We start from the raw sequence: 12,723 nt of genomic DNA, 5'->3' as shown, positions 1-12,723 counted from the left end.
TGAAGGAGTGACCTGACTTTCTAATGACAGTATCACATGATAACACAGCAGATATCTTAAATCTTTTGCAGTCACATGAAAACACCGATGTCATGTTGAAGCCAAGATGCACTAAACAGATGTAACGCCTGAATTTAACCTGTTCAGGACTCAGATTTCTTCTCAGATTAGTACTGAGAAAGGGTTAAGAGGTTTAGTTTCGTTACCCACCCCAATACTCCAGTCACCAGGCGATTTGGAAAAATCTCGTCATTCGAACAGGAGCATTATCCAAAAAAAAAAAAAGAGAGAGAAAAAAGCTAAAGCAACAGCCAGAACAGCCCCCGCCCAACACACACACACACACACACATACATACATACATACATACACCTTCTATTAGGCCCAGGTTGCACTTTTTAAAAGAAACAGTGCAACATTGATCACTATTAGTTTTACAATGTTTCTCATGAGAGAAGTTTTGCCAGGGCAAATAACCACAGTTCTTGCTAAAAGCACATTGATTACCCACCCACAGTAGGCACTTAAATGTTGACCGAATTAGCAATTCTGAGTGAGATCATCTAAGTCTAATCACAAAGCCCCTCTTGTGCTATCAGTGGTATTCTTAACTCTCAAGTAACTGGAAGAAAACTTTTGACAGATCATGACGGCAACGTGTTTTGAGCATTACTTTGGCTAATTCATCATAGTTCATTACAACAGCACAAAAATTATTTGCAAATCATACCTAAGCTGAAGTGTCATTTAAGTTTGGTTTGGGGGCGCCCGGGTGGCTCAGTGGGCTAAGCATCTGACTTCGGCTCAAGTCATGATCTCAGGATCCTGGGATGGAGCCTGGCAACTGGCTCTGCACTCAGTGGGGAGCCTGCTTCTTTCCCTCCTTCTGCCCCTCCCCCTGCTCATGCCCTCTCTCCCTCTCTCAAATTAATAAATAAAATATTTAAAAATAAATTTGGTTTTGAACGTAGGGGAAAGATACTCTGGTTATGATAGTCTATCATACAATATTCCGGTTATGTCTAAATTACTAAAGTAATGTCCACCTTTACCTTTTGCCACTGCTTTCCTGCAGCACGGCGTGAACGAGCAGTTATTTCAGCTTTGTTCTGTAGTAACAGGACACAAAGTAATTTGAAAGGCTGCAGGAGAATGTGGCCAAAATGGAAAAAGCAGGAATTAAATAGGAAATGATCTATTTAATTTTAATTCAGTGCTCCAGTGTGCCAATCAGGAAGACATCAGCAATCTCTCCTGTCAGAAAGGTGCCTTCACAGAGAACTCATCGAGAAATCCCTCAAGTACAACTTACTATGTGGTATTTTGCAGACACTCAGCCTGGTGGAGAAGAGAGATACTGTAACAGCCCTGAGGTCCATGAATTTACTTTGTCCAAGAATTACTGAATTAAATTACATTTCAAGGGGAGGAGAGATGGCAGAACAGAAGACCAGACCTAAAACAAGTTTAACAGTTAATACCAACTACTAAAAAGTTTTCAAAGCCCAGTCTCAAATACCTTTCACTCAGAATGTCCAGTACTAGAACTGAAATAACAACCATGTATGGGGCATATATTGGGGCTTTACTTATTTTTAAGTGTCAGGGATAAAGCCTGTTTGGTATAGTTCAAGGTCTTATGGAACCTGTACTTACCAAACCCACAGACAAGAAAAGCACAATTCTTTAAACAACTCAGCAAGGACAGTGCATTTTCCTTCCCCAGACTTCCTGTGAAAAGCTCACAGCATATCTGCAGTGTTGTGTTGACGGAGGGTCCCCTTCCCCCCAAAAAATCAATCCGCTACCAAAATTATGTATTCTGATACATCACAGTCTCCTTTTGCACAAATAGTATGTGTTACCTAACATTGGCTAACAGTAGAGTGTGTTCAATTAGATTTTTTTTCAAATAAACTATGAACCCGGTAGCAAATTACAGAAATGCTCATTTTAAGAACAGGCTACTTTATTAAAGCCTTAATATTTTAGGGTGACCATGAAGTGTGGAAACCATCAAACATGTTTATTTTACTCCATGACCAAAGCGCTTCGTGAGCTAGGGGAAAGGACATGGGAGTGATTCCAACTCCATCGCACCAGACTCGTGAGAAAAGCCGGACAATGATTTCCAGAGAAAGTGGCGATGTGGAGTGTTCTTTGTGGTTGTATGATCTAAACCTCTTTGGTTGCTGCCTCTGGAGTGTGCTAAGTCCACAGGTACATCGACGGAAAAAATAAAATCAAGCAAACATCACAGATCCATCTGTCTCTGCGGGTGAAGACGCTGCATTCATGCCCTTCATTCACTGCAAGTTTGCATAAGCATATTTAACTAGTAAGACATGACCCACCAAACACACCATGCTTTAAAATGTGGTATCGAAAGCCATTTCTTGGTGTGTATGTGCCTCGTTTCCAGACTTTGTGGTCATCTTATAATTGGACGCAGGGAAGCTGCCATATGTTCTGGGAGCTTGTCACATAAATAAAAGACTTTCACCAACCTGTGGTTGACACCACACACATTGAATGACCACAGCATGCCTCCTTGAATCCAAGGAGCTCAGTTGTCTCTGTGGTTTACTAAAGTGCAATCAAGGCTGCAAAGAACTGGGTCCTGGTGAACTGTTCTGTGCATTTCACTACTGTACAGAGGCTGCAGCTTGCTCCTCGGGCTTCTTCCTCATTGCCTGACACCAAAAGGGTTACAGGGCAAAAACGAACTTCCTATCTCTGACACTCCATTCCCAGCCTAGTGCGGAGGAAGAACTTACACAAGTTACTCCCCTTTTTTAATTAGGCAAGCCGGTGGCCCTCCCCACCAGCCGCCCCACCCTCCCAAACACACGTAACAACCCTGCAGCAGGTATCACCACCTTAACCCAAACGTGATTCCTCTGTCACAAGGCCAGCCAGGGCAAAAGATTAACCAGTGGTCTTCGGCCATCGGTTCACTGACAGGGCCAACCGTGGAGACGGAGCGCCAACTTTTTGTTTGTTTTAAAGGAAATACTTCCTGGCACACGGTTAGCGAAGACTCTGAACTCTGTGCATGAAGCCACGTGGTGCTAATCTGGCTCTATCCACTCACGATCCGCCGAAGCAACCCCTCCCCGAACGGCAGCCCCTGGCTGGGTAATCTACACCATCTCGGCCCAGTCCCGCGGGCTCGGGCCGGATCCTGCGAAGCCTAGCTCCGCGTCCCGACAGGGTCCCAGGGAAGCGGGGAAGAGAGGGGTTGGGCCCGGCGCTGCCCCCTGCAGCAGCACCAGGATGGGATTCACGGCAGTGGGGTGCAAACTGGCTCTCGCTGCTCAGGTTCAGGTGCAGTCCGAGGGAGCAGGGTAGAAGCCCACGCCCGCCCTTCCAGGAGAGCCGACGTCGCCACTGGTGGAGTGCGTGGGCACCGTACGTGCGGTGCCCACCTGTAGCCACCGCAAACAAACTTTCCTCCGGAGTCGGAACAATCCGGTCCCTTACGCCACCCCCTGGCCCCAGCCGGCAACGGCCGGGAGCTCCGAGGGCTCCTCACCTGATACCCCTAAACCCCCAACCTGGCCTGTCCCAGAGCGCGACCCAGCGCTGCCCACGCTCCCCAGTGGGGTTTTCCGGGCGACGGACTGGGGTGACCAGCTGAGGAACCGGAGTTTGTGGGGAGAACGGGAGGACGCTGCTCACTACCTTTTGCAACTTCAGCTCTCAACTTTGTCCACCACACAGCCGCTGCCCTCCCGCTCCCTCCGCGGCGCGTACCCGGCTCCCTCGGCTTCTCCAACGCGGTCCCCGGGGAGGGGGCTCCCCAAGGCCGGCGCGAGCCGCGCGCGCCCAGTGTACTTACAGCCATAACGGGGTCTCTGCAGGGACGGCAACTCCTCGTGGGGCATCCTGCGCGGCTCCGGGGGCACGCCCGAGGCGCGCCCCCCGCGGCTCCTCTCGCTGGCCAGGCTCGCCGGCTCCGCGCCCCTCCGGGGCGCTCGTATCCGGCCTCTCGCTGCCCTCCCCTGGTCGCCCCGAGATGGGCGACCCGCTCCCTCGGTGCTTCCCGGTCGGCGCTCGTTGCAGCCGCCGCGCGCTCCCACCCGAGCAAAAGTGAGCTCCCGCCCCTCGCTCCGTCCCGGCCGCCGCCGCGTCCCGGGCAGGTTTCCTTTCTCCTGCCGCCCGGGCCCCGTTATTCTCCGCGGTGGGAGCGCGCGCCGCGTAGCAGCGACCCCTACCGCGAGCGGGGCGCAGCGGCCGGGCCGCGTGAGCCCGCCCCTTTACCCGCCGGGGCGGAGGAAGGGGCCGAGCGCGACGCTGGGCCGGGATCCCCTGCAGCTGGGGCCCGCGCTCCGCTGGCCGCCTGAGGGCTGCGGCCGCCCCGCCTGGTTTTTCACTTCTGGAGGGTTCTGAGGGTGGAAGTGAACCCACGCGGGGAAGAGCTAGAAAAACCGCAGAAGACAGAGGCAGCGCCCGTCGCCCGGGGTGTTGCTCAGTTACAGAACAAACAGCGCGGTTCTTTGCCCTCTGGGGAGATTGCGCGGTGCCTTTTTCTTTCTTTCTTTTTGTTTTTCTTTCTTTTTGTTTTTTTTCCTTCGAAAGTTGCTTCTGCGACTCTTTGTCTACAAAATGCAGGGTTCCCCTTTCATGACAAGAAACTGAGAGTGTGTGCGTGTGTGTTGGGAGAGCAAGATAAACACTACCCAAGCAACCCTCAAAACACAACTGCGAGTCATCCTCGGCTCCCCTCCGGCGCGCTCCCCCTCCACGCCACCCCCGCAGGGTACGGAACCGTCGCCGGGCCCAGGTGGGGTCGCACCCCACAAAACCCTTTTCCGGCTAAGCTTTAAAGGAAATTCAACTGCTTGTGGCTCTTTTAAAAGGGGTTTTCTAACGCGGTCCCCTGGAGCTGTTATTTTTTTTCTCTTTGTGCCCCAGAGTGATAACATCTGGAGGCACGTGAGACTGTTCTATACCTGTGCCCTCACCTGTTTGTCAAACGTGGGATGCATGGGTGACCACGTGCTGGCAAAATAAAATAATTGAGGTAGAGTTGCGAGACTATTTAACTGGAGAGAAAGTGCATAGTGACACTCTTTTGAAGTATGCAAAGGTTCAGACCACGGCCAGCTGCTTTCCATCTCATAGGGGTGATGCAGTCCCTTGAAACTCTGATTCTGGGGCCCCACCCTCAGAGTTTCTAGTTCAGTTGGTGTGGGCTGGGGCCCATGAATTTGCATTTCTAACAAGCTGCGGGTGATGCTGACAGGGCAGATGTGCAGACCTTGCTTAGAGTGGTTCTGGGAGAGAATAGGCACAAGGGATTTCTGCTGGACTCAGGGAACTCTCACTCAGGCGAGCAAGAGGATTCTCTCCCCCCCCCCCCCCCCCCCTTTTTTCCTTTTTCTGGAAGCATTAGATTCTCACCTGACTGGAATGGAATGAGTGGGGTTTTTCTTCCCTAAAGAGCAGATGCCTCTAATTATAAGAGCAATTCAAGGGTGAAACAGCCACATTTTAGGTTACAGCACCCTGTCAGTCAGTGTTCACCCAGACCTGAATATGTTCAAGGAGAACTTTCTACACTTGGGAAGATGCCGAATTGGAGGATAATCTAAAGTTCATTCCATCTCTGTGATTCCATGTATTAAGTACTAACTGTGAAGCTCTTACTTGCACATATCAGTGTTCAGTGTGAGTGGAAGATTTTAAGGCCCCCCGAAAGTGTGTATTCTATCTCTTTAGAGATGAGGGGGAACTCATAAACTTAGAATGGTCAAGGAAGGTGATAGGATTTGAAAGTGTGCCTTGAGGTAGACCTTGGAGAGTGGGTAAGAGTTGGATGCACAATGTCTGCTCCAGGAGGACCCGCAAGGACAAAGGTCAAGGGGTAGGGCATGAGGGTAGGTGAGGGTGGGAGCTTCGGAGTGGGAATCAGATCATGGAGGACACTGACGTCAGGCTAAGGGGACTGGATGTTATCATAGGGACATTTGGAAGCCCTTAATGTTTTGGGTATGGGAGCTGCATGATGAAAGGGAGTTCAGGGAATCTTGCGGCAGATTATGGGCTGGATTTGAGAAGGGACTGTGGCAGAGGTAGAAGAGAGGAGAACTTCAGTGAGGTCCACGTCAGTAAGTGATAAAGGGGGAGTTTTAACACAAGCAAGTTGGTGCCATCAACAATTAGATGGATGTCACAGATGTAATAAGTAAATATCTGTTAATGGTAGAAAGTTAAGGTTAAAGCAAAAATAGGTGCTCTGCAGGAAAGTCGTTCTAAGTTCACATTCTAGCTGGTCAGTTCTTCTCTGAGGGCTCTGGGGTGGTTTTAAGCTCTGTCACAACTAATGTTTCTATGGAGAACTTAACACTAAGAAGAAACCATAAAAGCAAATGCTTCTGATTTTTTTTGCAAGTGCTAGAATTCATCTTTGGGATTTCAGTCTGCATTCACTGGGTAACAGTACTATCTCTTAGATCACGTCTCTGCAGAATTTCAGAAAACAAACTTATTTGCAGAATTCTGGGCTACTTTTTCTCTTAAGGCTTGATATTGGAAAGGGAGTCAAATAAATACAAGGCATTGTGTCAGCGTACTTTGCCATCTGATTGTGCTCGCAAGAATATTAAAAACAAAAACTGAAGCCACCTAGTAAAAAAATCTTTTTTTAATAAAGCAAAAAGTTTTTTCTTTCATGTGAAACAAAAGATGACCTTGAAAAACTAGACCTAGTAAAACAATTTTAAAGCAACATCATTTTTATTTTTTTTAAGATTTTATTTATTTATTTAACAGAGAGAGACACGGCGAGAGAGGCAACATAAGCAGGGGTAGGGGGAGAAGCATGGGGCTCGATCCCAGGACCCTGGGATCATGACCCGCATGACCCGAGCTGAACGACTGAGCCACCCAGGCGCCCTGCAGCATTGTTTTTAAAAGATGGTTTTCTAAGACTTACCTCTTGACAAACTGAAATGAACATAAAGGTGTTTGGAAAAAATGTAACTTTGTTTTTATAACAGATTAATAATATCAAGAGCATCAAACAGGATAAAAAAAAGTATGTTTAAGTAAAAGTCTTGGCTTGCAGCTCTAACATTCCATTCGCCTTTGAAATAATTTGGTGATTTCCCAATATCGTGTTGTTGATCATTTTAACATTACAGAATAGTGAACAATGTGCTTTCATAGCATTACCCAAAGAAGTGAAGTATGAAGCAATGACAAGAAAGAAATGATTCAGAGTCTTTTCCAAGTCCTGGGAGCCCTTGAGTTGTTTAAGATTTTCTAACTCATACCCTGTCCCAGAAAAAGAGAGAGGCTAAGCAGGAACTGCACTTCTTTGCAAGGGAGACTTCTATAGCTAAAAAGGAAATTGTTACAGTCCAACATCAGATTTAAAAAAAAAATGAATCAGAACAAATAAATGCAACCATCAGTGTTTCAGTTCTCAAAAACAAAGGAAGGAGTAGTCGTATCAGGGGGTTTAATAACTGTAGGATTGATGGCCTCGTAGCATCATTGCATGGACATGGCTGAGCAACACAGAGAGGTTGTGAGATTCCTTGGCTATGGAAGAATAGAGCCTAAATTCCAGGCCTCCTGAGAGTCTCCAAGCATTGCTTTTTGTACCTTACACATTTTGTTTATATATACATTTTTTTTTTATTCATGTCCTTTTTCACTCCACTAAAATCTGTATAATTTTGGACAACTTTCAACTATTTTGTTAATGTTAAATCAGTAAGCAATCGTACCTTTCTCTCTTTGCTTTAAAGTGGAAGTTCTAAGCAAGTTAAAGTTTGGAAAGACTGTCTAAACTTTAATTTTAGCAAGTAAATAAAACCACACACAATTCTATTATTATTTTCCCATTTCACAGTTCAAGAAGGTTAGATCTCCAGTGACTCAGAAGATGATTCCCAGGGTAGCCTGGCAATGAGCAAGAGGAGAATGCAGCATTGATTCGAGGGGACCCCCTTCCATTTCTATCCCTTTGACACCGAATTCATTTTCTCAGCTGCATTTATCCTCTGACATTCCACATAGTGGATTATTTGTTCATTGTTTGTCCCAGAATGTGAACTTCTTGACAGGTAGAACTTGATCTAATGTTCACTGCTGTGCGCCCAGGACTTGCAGCAATGCCTGGAATGTAGTGGTTGCTCAATTATTTTGATACAATCATGAATTTGCTACCTACTTAGGTGTACCAGGGAGTAGACTAGAAATAGTTGTTACTTTCAATCCTGTAGCAGTGCTGAAGAAACTGAGACTTGGAGAGCCTCACAGTGGTAACTGACAGCACTGGGTTTATCTGAGTCTAAACTGTTTCCCCCAGCACAGAAGCTCATCTCCCTTCTTTAGACTAAGAAATTGAACTACAAATTTCAAGATGTTCACCTTCTACTAGACACATTTCCTTTACGCAGGTGAATGCTATAGAACCTACAACAAATGCCCTCAAGTTATCATCATGTATATGCCATCACAAAGAACTAGAGACCTGGGGTCCAGTTTGTGTCCAGGCACTGATTTTGATTATAGTTTTACTGATAATCCCTTGCAGTTCCCTGTTGGTCCTATATGTATTAATTAGATAAGGTCTAAAAGGTGCTCAGCAAAATGATTTTTAAAAATCATTCATGCTTTCCTCCTCACTGTAACTTCAAGTATGTTTTTACCTTAATCTCAGATTGATCTATCTTTGGCAGTAGTTTTTAGTCCTAGCTTTCATTTTCTCTGACTCTTATATTCCCTTTCAGGAACACTTTGTTTTGAGAGGCAAACAAACTTCTAGCTCACTTAGAAGAGCTTGGATATTCCGAAAGAAGCTTCACTCTTTATCGGGGAATGAAAATTAAAACACCCACTAGGTTGACAAAAATTAACATGTATAACTAGTGTGGAATATTAGGAATGCTTATACAGTGTCGGGAGGGGTGTCGTTTGAGCAATCATTTGGGGGAATGACTTGGCCATCTTTAGTTAAGGTAAAGATGTACAATTCCTGAAATTCAGTAATTCCACATCTACTAAGATCCTTTAGAGAAGCTTCCACAGTCAGGTAAATGTGTACAAGGATGTTCATTCCAGGAAAAACTGGAAATAGCCTAAATGTCCCTAACTGGCAGAATGGATAAATACATTGTGATATATAAAAATATGACAGAATAAGAAAATACTATGTGATGGCTTTTGTGTGCAGTTATGTACATACAAAATAATATATGATACACACTGGGACATTTGCATGTAGCAAAAGTATAAAAACATGCACAGGAAGAACATACCAATTTCAGAATAGCAATAACCTCTGAGAAACTAGGGGAGGGAAAGGAAGCTGAGAAGGTAGACAAAGAACATCAAATTCTATATATAATAAATAAAGATTTATTTATTTATTTGAGAGAGAGAGAGAGCACACGTACTTGAGCATTTCATTTCCTTTTTAAAAACAGAAGCAAATATGGCATGTGTTGTATCCAGGTGGTATACATGTAAGTATTTGGCACTTTATATCTTCCTGTATGTTTGGAATGCTTTTCAAAATATTTTTTAAAAGAAATATGCACTCTGTTAACATAGTCAAAACACATATAATGTCTTAAAATGTTGGTTTACCAGCTTTTAAAGTTCAGATTCATTTACTTTTCTTGATTAAGGCAAATCTACATTATTTCAAAACAAAGCCTCATTGAGATATTGATAAGGGCAATTTGATTATGCAAACATTCACATCTTTCTAGCAAGGTTCTTATTATCTGGTGATGAGGGTTATAGTGTCTACCCCAAAACTCAACTGCTCCCTAAGGGGCTGCTGAGACCCATTTCTTGATGACTGCCTTTCTATTTGGAGATTGGGTAATGATTCCTGATCCCCCTGTTAAGGCTCAACAAGAATAACTGTTCGCTTCATGAAAGGGTGGAAGGTTGACCATATGATTGGTCTATTGTCTAAGTAGATATTGCCTCACTTTATCACAAAATACTGCTTAAACATTTTTTTTAAGATTTTTTTATTTATTCATTCCAGACACAGAGATAGAGAGAGAGAGAGAGAACATGAGTAGGGGGAGAAGCAGAGGGAGGGGGAGAAGCAGGCCCCCCGCCGAGCAGGGAGCCCGATGTGGGGCTCGATCCCAGGACCCTGGGATCATGACCTGAGCCGAAGGCAGACGCCTAACCATCTGAGCCACCCAGGTGCCCCACTGCTTAAACATTTTGATGGTGTCTCTTGGTTTTAAAGCCTCTCCAACTTACTTTATTGTGTTTTGTTGGTAGTTAACCAGCTGCTAACGCTCAGTCACTAGGCTTGCTAAGAGTTAACTTCACATCTGGATCTGGTCAGCCCAAGGCCAAGAGTAAAAGCCAATAGTGAACCAAGGAAAGCATTGCAAGGAAGACAGATATCACCAATGCCTGCCCTTTGCCATACTATAAGTGCGACTATCACCTCAAACTCAACAGATAAAACAATCAGAATCAACCAATTCCACTCAGCCTCCTCCCCATCTACTAATGGATCTTTCCTCAGTTTGCTGTATTCGTTTTTAAGACTTTTTTTAAAAAAGATTTTCATTTATTTGACAGAGAGAGCGCACAAGCAGAGGGAGAAGCAGGCCTCCCACTGAGCAGGGAGCCCGACACAGGACTAGATCCCAGGACCCCGGGATCATGACCTGAGCCAAAGGCAGACGCTTAACCCACTGAGCCACGCAGGTGCCCCTCTTCTTTCTTCTTTGCTCTCATCCTCACAACTGCCACTCAGATTCAAGCTCTTACCTGGGCTGTTCCAATGGCTATTCCCGTGTGTTGACTTTCTCCTTCTTTCAATTTAGCTTATTTCATCCTCTAAATTCCTGTATCAAATATTTTTTAAAAAGATTTATTTATTTATTTGAGAGAGAGAGAGAGAGAGAGAGAGGACACGTACTTGAGCATGCGTGTAGGGGGGAGGGAGAGGGAGACAGTTTTAAGCAGACTCCACACTGAGAGCAGAGCCCGATGAGGAGCTCTTACCTCAACACCCCGAGATCACAACCTGCACCAAAAGCAAGAGTTGGACACCAGGTGCCCCAAATAATTTTTAAATGAATTTAAATTGCTTTCACTCTGAGAGTGAATTCTACAATCTCTTGAGAGAACTGAGAACATTCCAGGAGGTAAAATTAAACAAAATGGAAAAGAGTTAGGAATTTACCTTTTTCAAACTACAACGTTAATTTTCAGTGTCGTTTAAAATGTGGTGGGTCAAGCTCTTCTCGGAAAAGCTGTTAATTAGAATAAACTTGAGGTTTAAAAAATACTTCATTGAAATTATATGAGATGCTCTTTGAAAAGAAAGCATTTAGCTGGAACTGCTATAGAGAGGATTCCTCCATTGGGCGGAGTCTTCATTAGGCAACAAAACCTTTGATCAAAATTTTGAAAATCTGTCCCCAGTTCACATGCCATTCCTTTTCAAGATCACTACAGATGTACCTAGAATTCCAAACTTCCAATGGGCCAGAAGACCTGAGCTCACTTTGATTTTCCTTTTGATTTTTGCACTAATTTCTTTGTAAACATACTTACAAATAAATCTTAAATGATTTTTCCATTCTTCATTCTATTGTAGCATTAAATTCTCTGGTTCCTCTATTTGAGCTAGTGCATCTCTGTGATAATATAATTTTCAATAGAACTTAGCTAACGCTGGGTATCTTATCTGTGTGAGGGTCTTGGTCAGTTTTATAGTTCTTGGTCTCAAAAATTAGGTTTCAGAATTCCACTCATGTTTACTTCCCTTGATTAAGTTGCTCAGTCCCTTAAAAAATCTCCAGGATCAGGGACGCCTGGGTGGCTCAGTCAATGGAGCATCCCATTCTTGCTTTCGGCTCAGGTCATGATCTCAGGATCATGAGATCCAGCCCTGTGTGGAGTCCCGAGCCGAGCCCCGAATCAGGCTCCAAGCTCGGCAGGAATCTGCTTTCCCTTTCCCTCTGTCCCCTGAACCCTGCTAGCATGCTCTCCCTCTCTCCTCTCTCTCTCTAAGATAAGTAAATAAACTGTGGGGCGCCTGGGTGGCTCAGTTAGTTAAGCGTCTGCCTTCGGCTCAAGTGATGATCCCGGGGTCCTGGGATTGAGCCCCGAGTCGGGCTCCCTGCTCAGCGCGGAATCTGCTTCTCCCTCTCCCTCTGCCCCCACCCCTGCTCTCTCTCTCAAATAAATAAAACTTTTAAATCAATCAATCAATCAATCAATCTTTAAAAAAATCCTCAGTCTCTAGTGTCCAAGGGCCACAAAGAGAAGAGGTCACACTTCCCCATGGCTCCTGTAATCTTACACCAAGTGGGCATTGATTCTTCTCCCATGATGCTTCTGTCAGGCTTCATTGATAAAAGAGTCTTATTTTAGGACTATTTTAGGACTTTTTTTTTTAAAGGAAAATGTAGAAGAAGAGCTAATGTATAAAATATAAAATTACTATTTCTGGAAAATTTTCATTTCTTCCTCAAAGAGTTCTTGGGTCTCCATGTCTTGGAGCTCTTAACAAATCATCTGTTGTTATGGTTTAACTGCTTTCTACTTTTATCAATAATTGCTTATAAACCCATTGCTTTGCATATAGTAGAGACCTAATAAATATTCATCAAATCAACAAGTGATTAACTTCAATCTCAATTCTCTCCAAAATTAATTTCTTGGTACACCCTCAAACTGGGGTTCTGAGATCAATTTCTTGCCTTTCCCTGGCCC

The 12,723-nt window shown here is 44.7% G+C and overlaps 1 protein-coding gene across 4 annotated transcripts in view; it reads right to left on the bottom strand.

Annotated features, from left to right (window-relative positions):
• The window catches only part of IQGAP2 (IQ motif containing GTPase activating protein 2), a 289,919-nt gene extending 285,780 nt beyond the window's left edge, over positions 1-4,139 (bottom strand). For all 4 annotated transcript variants that reach the window (XM_035014677.1, XM_035014676.1, XM_035014674.1 and 1 more), the window contains exon 1: positions 3,842-4,139. In XM_035014677.1, the coding sequence (XP_034870568.1) occupies positions 3,842-3,887 (46 nt within the window). In that variant the 5' untranslated portion in view covers positions 3,888-4,139. The remainder of the gene's footprint in view (positions 1-3,841) is intronic.
• Between the last annotated feature and the right edge of the window lie 8,584 nt (positions 4,140-12,723).

The sequence above is a fragment of the Mirounga leonina genome, unplaced genomic scaffold (genome assembly GCF_011800145.1).
Source record: "Mirounga leonina isolate KUSES-001 unplaced genomic scaffold, KU_Mleo_1.0 Mir_168, whole genome shotgun sequence".
Taxonomy (NCBI): domain Eukaryota; kingdom Metazoa; phylum Chordata; class Mammalia; order Carnivora; family Phocidae; genus Mirounga; species Mirounga leonina.
Note: the sequence above shows the minus strand (reverse complement) of the source record. Positions and strands in the feature narration are given on the sequence as shown.